Source organism: Stylophora pistillata, chromosome 13 (assembly GCF_964205215.1).
Source record: "Stylophora pistillata chromosome 13, jaStyPist1.2, whole genome shotgun sequence".
Taxonomy (NCBI): Eukaryota; Metazoa; Cnidaria; class Anthozoa; order Scleractinia; family Pocilloporidae; genus Stylophora; species Stylophora pistillata.
Window position 1 is genome coordinate 4,454,332 of NC_142531.1, and position 14,123 is coordinate 4,468,454.

A 14,123-nucleotide genomic window follows, 5' to 3' on the forward strand; every position below is an offset into this window, starting at 1 on the left:
GGCGAAGGTTTTCCTCCACTGATTGGCAAGTTTACCTTTTTTCTACACTCTTAAATTGAGGACAAGCGTCAAAAAAACTACTGAGTTCCAAAGGTATCAATTCAAACAAATAGGTTTCGTAATAGTGTTATCTTAGAGTTAAAAGGCCTTTTCCAAAGAATCTTTGTTGATCTCTTCCTTGCACTTTGTACTACACATGTTACATATAATCTTATAATTTCCTCTCCTTTTATGGCAAGTTCCCCGCAGCTCAGTGGGGGTAGCATTACCGTTAAAGCGGTCCCAGTCAGGATGGAGATCCTGTTCCGGGGTACTTGCCGTTTTGTAGTTTGCTCGAGTTTGCTTGTACCTTTTTCATCTTTGTCTTCTTTTTTTTTTTTTTTTTTCGATGATTCGTTTTCCTACTCATTTTCTACTTCGCCATGAAACAGTCTTTTAAATGTCTTCGCAAACTGATGATTTAATTTTTTGCGAGTAAGGTGGGATCGTAATTATTGTCTCAGCCAGAGTTCGAATCTAAACGTGGGAAGCATCTCAAGTTTCTTTTTCTTTTCACTTGTTTGTCAGTATGTTTGTGTTTGTTTGTTTTGCATTTGACATCTCTTTAATTATGTGTGTCAAATGTCGTTACAAACTGGTGTATATTTTTTTATTTCAATTTTTTAAAATGCATCGGGAACTTAAGACATAGAATGAGTAAAACTTGAAGTGACCTTGACCCACCCTTAGAGGGGGTTTCTGATAGGCTCCCTTCAGAGCGTGGAAGCAAAACTTGCGTCACTATCGTGACGTGTCAATCGCGGATTGGTCTGTTTTCATATTCAATATTCATAGCATATTTTAAAGTTTTCTCAAACCAAACAGGTCGTGGACGGGTGAGGACGTACCACTGCAACGACACTTTTCGCCGAGAGTATGCTTGCCGTTGGAATTGGACTCTCTCTTGAAAGACGTTTGAAGGTGAGCATTCAGTTACTTCTTAATGAGTGTTACGTTACTTTGTTTTTCTCTCAGACTGTGGGGTTGGAAACAACTGGTCGGTGAACGGGTGCGCGTTCGGTTCGCTTCGTCCTCCAGCGAATCGAGTTGATCGTGTTAATGTCAAATTAACTAACCAAGTCTCTTGTTAAATAAAATGCTGTGTATACTTTCTAAACGAAGTTGCTAAAGATGAGTACCATTTCGATCAAAATAGGGCGATGGCGTTTAAGATTCAAGTAGAACGCTGCCACTTGCGTTTAAATTTTGCGTTCGTTGCTACTTGAAACCAGCAGATGAATTGTGGCAGAACATTTCGAAGACGGCTTCAGCGATACACCCCGTGTGGGCTACCGCGAACATCGAATTCTATTACACTTTAAGCTCGCTTCACCCGCCCCTCCCATACTCATTTGTCATTATCGATGATTTGGGAAGTTCAAAATTTACCAACCGACTCAATATTGTTTTGCTTACTTCTATTGCAGGAGGAGTGAGATGATGAAGAAAAATAATAATCAGACAATACTGGAGGATAATCTGGAGACAATGAATGAAGAAGAAACTGTGCAAAGATAAGATCTCTGAAATTGTTCTAATCTACTGTAAATGGTAGCTGCCAGAATATCCAGATTTACGGGGGAATTTTATACGATTGTATAATTAAGTTGATCAGGATAGACTCCCAAGGAAAGGTGCCAAGAAGGACTGAGGTGGGTGGTGATTCTCCGAAAAAAAAAAATTACTTCACTTAAGGCGCTGGCAGCCACCAGTGTAGCTGGATTTTTAAGGTGGCACTGAAAGTAATGACATTTTAAGATAAAAAAAAAAACTGAACGTTAAAACGAGCACGGATCGGCTTATTAAAAAAAAAACAACAACAACAACAGCGGCAAACAAAATAATTCAAATCTTTCTCAAAAGAATGTTTCACTTTTGTTGTCAGAGCTGCGTTAAGCCATAAAACAGCGCTACGAGCATTAATTGCTCTGGTTTTCGGAATTTTTTTTTTGTTAGGAAAACGTGTTAGAATTCAATGGTCAGTGCTACCTGAAAAGGTTCATACGTTTGCTTCGTTAATATTTTTACAATGGACAAAAGAACACTGGCAATCTAATTGTAAATTGGAAAGTTATATGTTACTGAAAAAATATATTAAACGAAACGAGACCACCTTGGTTACGGTAGATTTACCATCGTCCAAAATAATAAAATTTATTAACAGAACATTGACATAAACAGTCATCAAAAGAATCTTGGAGAGGATAAAAATTTGGGAAAGATTTCCATATTACCCCATACATTAATTATGCATTCCATTTCATTGCGACTAAAATAGAAAGGTTTCTTTGCAACACTCTACGCATAATTAATGTATGGGGTTATATGGAAATCTTGCCAAAATTTGTATAGATAGTGAACAAAAAAGAAAAACGTATGTCAAGACATCTCACACAAAGTAACGACTGTTACGACTTACCGAGACGAAGTTTACAATGCTTCAGAAGGTTGACGAAGGAAAACCATTATCTTCCTACTAAACTGACCTGATTTTGACTTAAAGCAACCAAGTTGACTATATAAGACGAAACATAACTAAACAACGTTGAAAATGAGCTAGGATATTTGTGATAACAAACAATAACGGTTTACAAACAATAACTGGTTTACAAGATTTAACAATTGGTTCATGCTTTAGCGTGCACTATCGAGTTATGGAGCACGCGGGAAGTTTGGAGAGCACGAATGAAGCGTAAGAGTTGCCCGAGGCGATAGCCGAGGGCAACTCTAGCTTCTTGAGTGCTCTCCAAACTTCCCACGTGCTCCAAAAATCGATAGTGCACAGCTGAAAGCATGAACCAATCGTTTTAGAACATAGCCGGTGGAATTGTGCATCAAAATCCGACGCGAAAAACGGAAAACAATATCAGTTGAAGCGAATCGTGACGGCGCTGATGCCGAGTCTCCTTTTCCTGCCTCATTTAAGAACTCTAGCCCAAGGGAAAAGGTCGAAACATTGTCTTCGTTTTCGGACTAGTAGGCCGAGTTTCTGTTTGTATCCATTATTGTCGCGAAATGTATTATTTTTCCCCGCGCTAACAATGGCCGCTCGCGCGAAAAAAAAAATTTCTGGCGAAGTCGAATTTGCTGACGCTATCAGCGTGCGCTATCGGGATTTTGAGCACGCTTACGTACAATGAATTTGATTGCGCGACTCTGCTAGCTATGTTCTAATAACATGTTCCGACTGCCAGGCCTCTTACATCGGCGAAAACAGCCGCGAAAAGAACTGAGAATTAAGTAAGGGAGCTACAGCTCTTGATGTTGCTTACTAACTAACGCAAGACACTTCTAGAGAAAAACAACTCCCAACAGATTTCCACATCCTACAACCGAACTTTTGACGACATTGTATTACCAACGAAACGAATAGAACGACTTGAACTGACCAATCACATCTCAGAAATACCATGTTCTCAAAATGACGTCGGGTCCATTCAGGGGAATGAATGATAGTTATTTTAAGAAAGGGTAAAAACTTTGATCTCTTAAGAAAAACGTCTAACTCAAAATCCGATTGCCTACGTTCTCTTGTTCATGTAAAAGTTTAGCATATAAAACCTTATGTCTGGTTAAGAGGATTCTAAAAAATGTTTTTAATTTAGACCATAAAATTAATCGTTTATACGGAAAACTACCTTACAGAATCACAAGTTTTTTTTAATAGATATAAAACGACTGCCCATTTCTAGCGCATAAAGAATCAACAAAAACTGCATCAAAAAATCAAACAGACTTTCTCGTGAACACGCTGTTAAGATATGTATTTTTTCATGTCTAAATGCCCTCAGTAACTACACCAGTTACACGGCGATAAAATTTCCTGTCAAACTCGAGCGGAGGATAAATTGTGAAACCACTTTCAATTATGTTTGTCGTGTAGAAGCTTCTGGTAAACGAAAGTTTATTCGCCTATTCAGTTTGGTTGATACTGTATTTAACGGCGAACTTTAAAGTTCAGAGCTTTTAGATAATTGGACATTTCAATTTCTCATCGAGTGAAAAGAGAAGAATGAATTAGTTTGCTGATTGCAGTCTTAATGTGGTCTGTATAGCGAATAACAAATTGTTTTCTTTGAATCCTCAACTTTGAAATAGACATTGGGTTTTATCTGAACTTTAAAAACGTACAAAGACCTCTCTCAGCCTACAATTTTGTAACGCAGGAGAATAGGAAGGTGTGGAGATTAAAATCTGAATTGCTGAGAAATAAAATTTGATTCAACTAAAATCTTGTCGAAATAACTTAAAAATGACACTTGGAGCCAAGCAATTATGTGATAAATTTTTACATCAAATTCGTCCTGTGCAAGAAAAACAGTGAATTACATGGCTGAAAAAGGTCTTGTTAGTAGCAACATGGCAAGCTTATGCACTTTTAAGGCAATTTCTAGTCATTGTAAGAAATTAGAAATTTTAAACCAACTAATATGCGAGACGCAAGAAAAGTTAGCTTGCCATGTTGCTTATCGTCAGAATAGAAATGTGCATATATCACCTTGCAAAAAAATTCAAACACCAAAATACTTCGGTGAGGGAGCTGTTCCTCAAAATTTTCTATGAAATTAGATCGAAGGGGCTTTCCGTAATTTGTTACGAAATTTTTTCGCACAAGGTGATGTTTAAATATATTTAGGCGGAAAATTTAAGAGAAGCCATTTTGAGTTTTTTGTTGAAAATGTTGTTAGGGGAAACGCTGTGAAAATTGATCCAAATTTTCCCCGCCAAAAGTCTTAGTATATACATTTGAACGAATTTTCTTGACAATTTAACGAAAAGTTAACTAATTAAAGACAAAACACTTGTATTGCTGTTGATTGTATGAAATAAAATAAAGATCACACAAGAGACATTGAGATTGTTGAGTTTATTGCCTTTTATTCAACAACAACAAATATAATATTAATGAGAGATGAAATCTTAAACACACTTTTGAAAAAAAATGGCGCACGTATTTTTCCAAGTCTGTTGGCGGGAAAATTACGCCACGTTAACCAGATGTTACTTACAGAGAAAAAAAAACTGGCGCATGCGTATTTTAAGCGCCCGTATTTTTCTAAGTTTTTTGGCGAGAAAATAAGAAAATTTTAAACGGATGTCAAAAGAAACGAACTTAACTTGAAGTTTGTCTCAAGTGGGGCCGGACTGAAGTAAAAATTTATATTCTACCTCTGCTTTAAGCTTTTCTTTTGACTTAAAAGATCATCAAGCGAAGGTGTTTGCAAAAGATTCGGCTCACTTCTTTTATTCAGCAATCTGCAAAAAAATAAAACAAAAAGACAATCAGCTTATGTATCACACAAAATAGGGTAACATTCAAATGATCTAGCAAAGGAATTCCGACATGATAAAGCCCGAATTTTATCATATTGACAAAGTGCAATTCGTAAACTTCAACTCTACTTTAATTTCCTTAATTTCCTTTAAGTCCATATAAGCTATGCATTGTAGCGCATTTACTAGACATGTCTATAAACCCCCAACAATAGGTTGATAGTTTTAGAAGATAAAAAAATATAACCTGTACACTGACATGCATACTGCTGTATCCCAGTCAGAATGAATAATATTCTACTTTTAGGTTGTGGAAATTTCTTTGCATAACAACAAATGCACAAGCCGAAAAAGAATTCTTACACAATGTTATCATAATTAGAGATAGCGTTGTTTCCTTACTTGCTTGTTTTTATTCTAATTTTTTTCACACCATGAAACAAATCCAAATACCTCATTTCGTAAGTTTGATACATGCAGCTACATATCTTAGCCCAACTTTCCACGAAAATATGATATAATTGCACTGGTACGTGTCATGGTAGCCTTGCGCTTTTTTAAAATGAATCTTAACGTATGCGAAAGACCCAACATTCTCACGCAAAAGTAAATGAAAATGGAAATTTTGTTTTACAAGCTTGCGAGGTGTCGATGAATTGAAATTTCAAAAACTCTTTTTGCAATCAGTGAAGTCAGCACCGTGTAGATTGCCATGAAACTATACGGAAACCAGCTTATATGTTTTATAATGAGTATTGACGATACATAATCTTGAAACCCGACGACTGAACCTTTTCAAACAACCAAATGACTCCAATTGTTTTCCCCGTGCGGAAAAAACTCTTAGTAATTCCACGGTATGAAGAAAACACTTCACTGTCAATCCCAGGTGGTTCAGAATAGTTTTAAGTAATTTGAAAGACCACTTCTTCGGTGAATCGTCCGTTTCCTTAAAAATTATTGTTAATACTTTTTTTGATAATATAAGGTGGCTCTGAACCGTATGCACAAAAGTTCTCAGATGATAAATATTGATGCGCTACGTGCAATTCTTAGATGAAAATAAGGGACACCATACCCTTTTTGGTACAAGCACATAAAACTAAAATTCAGGGTGTTTCTAAAGGGCCTTGATGTTGCCATGTTAAACCAACATGTCATTAAAATAATCAAAACACATCCGGTCAGCTCATTTGGTTAGAGCGCCGGATTTTGTTGCGCGAGAGGTCGAGGGTTCGAGCCCCGGCCGGACTGATAATCATGGTCTTAAAATAAGTGAGGAGAATTTGCTACCTTTCTATAATCAAGAATGGATAGATATTCTAGTCTTCTCGGATAAGGACGAATAAACCATAGGCCCCGTCTCCTGCAGGGTTAGGGGTAGGAGACGTTAATTTCCCGCGCGCGAGATTACTGTGTAGTGGATGTCCTCCCCTGAGGTGGGATGGGTGGGAATTGGCCCTGAAAAGCCCCCATGGGGAGTAGTCAACTAACGTACGTACGTACGTATGTATGTATGTATGTAAAGATTTACTTAGATGGCCTATTTAAACTATTCTCGAGGGATACTTTCCACCTTTACACTTTAACACCAGTCTGCATATTCTACTCACTGTTCTCTATACATTTCTTAAAGGAGCGCTCTTATGAAATCTCCCTATAATTTGAAAACCCGAAAAACTCAGTTATTTCATTAATATGAATTTTTAGCGATTAATAAAGTCTTTTCAATAATAATTTTAGTTGAAAGTCAATTCTAGGGCGACAAATTACGATTTGAAAACCGTCCCGCCATTAATTTTTGTAATCACAGCCAACTTATCTTCGGTCACTCCCATTGTGACGTAGATTACTCAAAACACTGTTGGTGTCATTTTATATTTATAGGGAAACCTCGTTAAATTTAGTGAAATAGTCTTAGTCTTAGTGATACAAAAGCAATATATACGATCAAAATACTGTTTTTGAAAATTAGCCACGAGCACGGCGCGTCAAATGAGTAATCTACGTCATGCTCAAAACTCGCCCCAGTCTTCTTGAGTCTGGCAATTCATTTCGTAAACTAATGGCGGGTCAAAAGAAAATCGCGAATTTGACAATCTTCCCGTGTGACGATTCGGAAAAAAACATTCAGATACGATTAACCAGTGAATATTTTAAGTTCACTAACATTTTAAGTTTTTTTGTAAAACTATTTGGATTTTTCGGGTTCCCAAATTACAGGGAAGTTTCATAATAGTGCTCCTTTAAAGCTGCTGACAAGGAAAATTTAACAATCAAGAGCTGCTTTGGTTGACGATCATTTCCTCAATTCTCATGACCTTAATTTTTGATTCAGAGGTGATAATGTGAGGAGAAATTAGATGTTGATAACTCTTGTGAGACAAAGGTTAAATAATTGGTTTTGAAATTGAAAATACCATGGTGAGCCACCTAAAAATTTATGATGTATTTCTGGCTACACCGGTTCAAACCTTTTAGCTCGTTAACATCCCTCCAAGACGAACTAGGAATTGAATATTTTTGAGTTGTCAGCTGAAGATTTAACAGAGCTGGCCAAGATAATGTTATCCTTTTGGTATGAAAGCAAGAAGACAATTTTAATAAGTTTGTAGCAAAAAAATGACTTCATGATATTCCTTTAATTGTCGATGAATTTTGGTATTTCCGAGAGGGGACTAGCCCCCTCTACGTTTTCGTCCTCCTGTTGCTTAGCAACAATTGATTAAACTCAATAAGGCATGTACGATAGAGTTTGAGGAGAAAAAAAACTAACAAATTTCGAAAACGCTTCGGAAAAGACGAACATTCGGGCGATAACTAACGCCCCACATTATTGGGAAGATTCGATCATTTGAATCACTGCGCATACATTTTTTGTTGTTCTTGTTGCTTTTCTTGAGCTTAACATAAATTTCGTTCACTAGGTTAAACGATTACTGAAAAGGTTCAAACAAAAAAAAGCTGAATGGGAAAATATTAAAAACGCGTTAAGCTTTCCTGGATTGCCCTTGATGTAGGAATGAAACTAACAGAAAAATGTACCTCTGACAACATTTAAGTATACAAAGAAACTAACGGCGACTGCAATCACACTGTTTCAAATGCTCTTGCGTGAGATCAAACACTGGTCTAAATATTGCCTAAGTTATTTTTTTTCAGTGGCGATTTTACGGACTGAGACGAAAAAGACTTGGCCACTATAAAGTCATTTTGACCGGGTGGAGGGGGGCGGGGCGAACAAGCTTGGTCATAAAGGACATACCATATGGCAAAAAAAGGAACTCAATCAATCGATGATGTAGTTATAAAACAACTACTACACCTCCCTACTCAAAAAAGCCAAATGAAATGGCCTCCAAACGCTCTGTGATCTCCGCTCCTCAAAACCACCGATGAATTATCATGTCCTCCTTATCAAAGTTAAAGTTACTTCCACCAACGAAAAATATCAGTCAGTTTTAAGAGGCACTGGCCATTAAAAAAAAGCTTCGTTTATACATTCATATTAGTTACCTTTCAAGCCTCCACTGTATTTCCAAATGAACATAACTTTGACTTTCCCGAGCCCACGTGTTGGTGCTCATCGTTCCAAGATTAACTTCTTTTAAACCCCAAGTCCACTTTTTCTTGTGCAAATCTTGTGTCCAAAATTAGCTTTTCCTTTCAAGGTCGACAAGCCTGACTTGGGAGCTGTCTTCGCAGAAGAAAAATCACTAAAACCGCCCGAGCGGTTTGAACTCGGCCGCCATATTAGTTAGTTGTCGATAGAAAATGAATATTTGAATGTTAATTTTGCTGTAATTTATTCAAACGAATATTTTTGAGTGTCCAGCGGGAACCACATATTTCTTCTTTTGAAATGCAAATAACTGAGCGATTTTATTTCAAACTCACACTAACAGGACACTCTTCAAGGTACTTAATCCACCAATTAGATTCTAGTCTTTTCCCGCGCCTAATGCTTCGTGTTCGATGGCTAGAATTGACCGCTGGAGGATATTTTTTGGAGCAAAGACTTTGCCATGAGGATACTCAGTTCAAACCCGCTCTATGTTAAATATATCATCTTCGAAAATTTAAAGAGAAAAATGAGCATATCCCTTTCACCGTCTGGCTCACACATTTATTTGTTTCAACATTTGAGGTGGCGCTGAGCCTTACCATGAGATTCTCCTGTAAATTTTTAGGAAAGATGAATATCGACTTCCTAGTTGGATTTATCAGCACAAATTGCAGAAATGTAGCTGTAATGTTGCCATGGTAAAATTGATGAAGACACAGTGACAAATGATTGAACACTGCTTCTTTTGTGACTATTTCAAGAAAGCACAAAAATGTAGGGGGAGAGGATATTGATCCATCACAGAATTGGAATTTTTTCTCAACCTACAATTGGATAAAAAGCCTGGATACCATTTCACCAATGTTCCAAATAACTTTCTGGAATCGATTTTAAAAAGCGGAAAAACGGCTGGAACATGGGCAGTAAGGGGAAAACGGGTTGGCGGCAATTGTCACGAGCGAATTTATACCCAGAAGTTAACTATTATAAAGAAAATAAAGATAGTAGGACCAAAAATATTCAGGCTTCCATTAGGCTCATCCCTGTCTCTAACAAGCAGCGGTTAGCCGCCATCAAATGCGTTGCGAAGTCGCTTTGAAACGGGACAAACTGCCTCGCTCCGTAAGTTACTTTATGCCCTAAAAATTCTCGAATTGAAGTGTGGCTGTGAGGCAAAAGAGAAGGTTATTTCATGTAGTAATTACCATAAACTAGAACACATTCTCCCCATTTCAGGCATGAACTTGCGCGGGGAAATATTCTACATACTGCATGTCAAAAGGCAACACAGGAAAACAAATGTGAAAGCCTTTTTCAAAGGCAAAATGAAGTTTATTTATTATGCAAAACGTCCCAAAATACACTCTTCATACACGTCTATCAAATTTAATTTCAGTTTTTTTTTATTTCTTTTTTCACGCAAGAAAAACTCCAACCTGGAGAATGACATCGCGAGTAACGTTTGAGAGCGAATAAAAGGTATGGTCGGGTGGAATGTTCTACTATTTACAAAAGTACATTAATTAACACTAAATCGCTTAGGCTTATATTGGGCTTAGTGACGTTAGCTCTTTAAAACTACAACGCAACATAAACCACATTTCGCCACCCTGGAATCAAACCACACAGGAGAACACACGAAAACAAATTTAAGACACAGGGCGGTATTTCTCAGTTCAACACGAGGAGCTTTTCAATCGGAGTTGAGTGTAAGGCAAACACCCTGCAACACCCAATGAGATATGTGTTCATGAGTGGCCAGGTCAGCTTCAAACACCAATCCTACTCCCATGGCGTTACGGCGCTGAGATGTCGTGTAGACAGGTGAACGATACGTGTTCTACAGAAAAAAAAAAAAAAAAAAAGAAGTTGTAAGATATTGTAAGCTTATACTTGTGTTAATTACTCAACGTGAAGTATAAGGAAAAAATTGAGGGGAAAAAACATTTTTAAAAACCCTCGCCCTTTAGCAGAAAACTACAGACTCAGAATGGCACAACAATTAAAATGGGAAACCGCTCTTCAGGGAACATCTCTATTCTAGAGACACAGCGTTTGGTCCCAATTGAAGCTGTACGTCCTTAATTTGTTTATCTGCAATTGACACTGGAGCACCTCTGATCAGGAAACACACTCGCACTCACAAGGGTCCCCCTTGAATGAAGGATCAACTAAATCAAACAATAAACTTTGAAAGAAATATGTACTTGTGGACTGAGTGGCTGAACACGTCAAAACGGTAACCGAGAGCCAAATATTTTTCCGTCTATCCAAACCCAAATTAGCCAAAAAACATTTCAATATGTGACCACTGCTCTTTCTCCTTCTTCCTTTGTTTTACCATTTCTCTGCAGGGCTATACGCTGGGTCGTTGACGTAGGACTTTTCACGGCCCAGCTCGTACCATCGCGTATGGCCCTCATATGCAGATTGGTTTTTCGATAAAAGCGCGCGCGAGTGTCGTCTGAGTAGCGAAGTTTAGTCATTTCTCAGGTCACCGCTTTAGCTTACACCGCTAAAAAAAAAAACACACACACACACACACAAACCCTTTAAAGGAGGATGAACATTTAGTTACCAGTTCAAAGACAACTACGCACAGGAAAACCTTTATATCTACCTGTAATTTGAGCCTGTGTCCCTCAATTGGGATCACTTTCAAGACAGGCAGCTCCTCAACAAGCACTTTCGGCTTGGGTCGCCTTAAGCACCCTGCCTCTAGGTCCCAAGAGGCACCTTCCAGGTATAGTCCACTCACAAAACAGCCAGAATGTGCCCTCTCAGAGACCTCCTCTCCAGTCCTGTATTTAGTAACTGTGGTGTACAGTGTGGACCGATCCAGGGGCCAGCCGTTCTTGCGACAGGTGGCTTGCACAAGGGCTGTCAAATAAGACTCCGGGATGTGTAGCCCGGATAACCAGATCACTGCGGGCTCACCTTCATTCACCTATGACGAGAGAAAATGAGAATTCGTCACAACAATTATCAGAAAAGCTTTCCTGCATTAAGGCAAGCTACGGTTATGTTTAATTTAAAAAAACCCCACGTTACTTTTGCTGATTCCTACATTAACATGGGAGTTTGTTTTCTTAGTAAGTTAGTCCTCCCTTTATGTACAAATTACATACAAATGAATGATCACAAAAGAAAACAGTATCTGAGACAGTAGGAAAGAAAAACAAATAATAATGATAATAATAAAAACATTAAACAAACGTGTGAGCTTGTAACAAAACTGATTTGATGTACAAACACCATCCTTCAGATGGCCCAAAAGATCTCCCGTAGGTTAGATGGTCAACAAACATTTTCGACACTTAAATGTGACACAAAGCACTTTTTCAGGCAAGGAGTGCGCATACAAAATATACAAAAACAAAAACAAACAAAATCAAAAACAAAAACCGACTAGAACACATTCAAAGAAACACGCGAACTTTTTAAGACTATGATTTGATTTGTTGAGATTAACTGCACTCTCCTCATAGAAGATAAATGTAGTCAAATACATTGACACCCCACTAGAAACTTTTTTAAGACCTTGTACGACCCCGTCCATACTGAATGGCTTACACTCTAATGTCACATCGAAAAATTGATGATTAAAGGAGTCAGAAGGCCACTAACCCATTTATTGTACTGGTTCAGGCGTTTGAGGAAATGCTCCATCCAGTTGCCAAGCGATTTAAGTGTGGCTGGAGCAAGTTTGCGCCAAATACTAGGAAGTTGACCATTGAAGAGAGCACGTGCGACCTCGTCCAGTTCACTGCTCATTCCTACTTCGCCCGCAAGAGCCTGGAATAGAGAATAATTATGTTTTAATCAAACGCACAGCTGATTAGAAGGGTATGAAAACAATAGTTAGTACACATTTAAGCCAAAGATAATTGCAACAGGTACCAAGAGCATTAGGAGTTCATTTCGTCCATTTAACGTCTAAAATCAGACACTGATGTCTAAAATTGGACACAAGTGTTTACAATCCGACACTAGACTCTAAAAATCGGACACTAATGTTTAAATCGGACACTAGTGTCTAAAATCAAACACAATTGTCTAAAACCGGACACTTGTGTTAAAATCAGACACGTGTCAAGACTGTATCACGTTTGTCCAAAATATGACACAAGTGTATAGACTCGGACACTGGTGTCTAAAATTGGACACTAGTTTATTATATCGGACTCTAATGACAATGGTGTCTTGTGTCGAGCGAAAGTGTCCAAAATCAAACAGTAGTGTCTAGAATCGAACATCAGTAGCGTCTAAAATAAAATACTCGTGTCTAAACCTGGACATTTGTGTCTAGAATTGGACCACAGTGTCGGCATTCAGACACTTGCGTCCAAAACCGAAACACCGCGTCCAAAATCCGAAAATAACTAACAAAGCCTGTGATTCCTGATTGCTTTGCACCAACTGACATTTAAATTTGAGAAAGTTAAGTATCTAGAATAACGCCGTTTTAACGAAGGTTCACTAAACTTTTTGAGTGTCCACAGGAAAACAGCTACAGTTACTCACCCTTTGAAGGTTAATAAGCGAAGTTGACATCTTCCTGATCAAGACATTAAACCGATCCAGCTCTTGCAGTAACACGACATAAGTCGGCGTGATCTCAATGATGTTCTTCCTGATCCGATCTACATCATAGAGAGGAGGTAGCTTGCCCTGAATATCTGTGGCGATCTTGCCAATAAACTCCTCCCGGCTGATGCCTCCAGACTCTCCTCCGGTCTGAGGCTGCAGTTCCACCAAGTGGTTCCACATGTCCTTAGCCGAGTGAGTATAGTAACCAATCTCCGCATTGGGGTGCAGACCGAACACGTCTGGGGTGTTAGACAGGCTCAGATCTTCAATGGTGTCCACGTATAAGTCTCGGTTACATTCCGAAGCATCTAAAATAACGAAAAGCTTTGATGCCTTATTCTGTGTTACGCGTTTAAAAGTTAAAGAAATACATCTTATTAACCGGGTTCAAGGTAAGGTACTGTAAGTTAAAGACCGAGTTTTTTCCGCTCGGATTCATGGCCCAAGCATGAAGCTTGTGGGTCATAAATCTGATAGGCACAAACGAAGTTCCTTAAATCAAAGCACGGACCGAGAAAAAGAGATAAGTACGGCATTTATTATATATCTGAGTTTAAGTAGATGGGGGAAATTTCAATTCAAACAAACTTTTGAACTCAGCGGTCTGTACAGTGAAATACGGCTCGCTAAATTGACCAATCATAGCGCACCTACA

The 14,123-nt window shown here is 38.2% G+C and overlaps 1 protein-coding gene and 1 long non-coding RNA gene across 2 annotated transcripts in view; both read right to left on the reverse strand.

Moving 5' to 3' along the window:
- Positions 1 to 4,895: 4,895 nt before the first annotated feature.
- On the reverse strand, positions 4,896 to 9,063 carry LOC148717332 (uncharacterized). The gene is made up of 2 exons (XR_015994993.1): positions 8,830 to 9,063; positions 4,896 to 5,295 (listed from the first exon to the last, which is right to left on the reverse strand). It is a non-coding gene; the product is annotated as an uncharacterized LOC148717332 (long non-coding RNA).
- A 1,117-nt stretch (positions 9,064 to 10,180) lies between these two features.
- LOC111322606 (dynein axonemal heavy chain 10) overlaps positions 10,181 to 14,123 on the reverse strand; it is a 46,719-nt gene continuing 42,776 nt past the window's right edge. Inside the window, exons 61-64 of the mRNA XM_022925729.2 lie at positions 13,403 to 13,776; positions 12,506 to 12,673; positions 11,499 to 11,825; positions 10,181 to 10,718 (exon numbers count right to left, since the gene is read on the reverse strand). Of these exons, the coding sequence (XP_022781464.2) occupies positions 10,572 to 10,718; positions 11,499 to 11,825; positions 12,506 to 12,673; positions 13,403 to 13,776 (1,016 nt within the window). The 3' untranslated portion in view covers positions 10,181 to 10,571. The remainder of the gene's footprint in view (positions 10,719 to 11,498; positions 11,826 to 12,505; positions 12,674 to 13,402; positions 13,777 to 14,123) is intronic.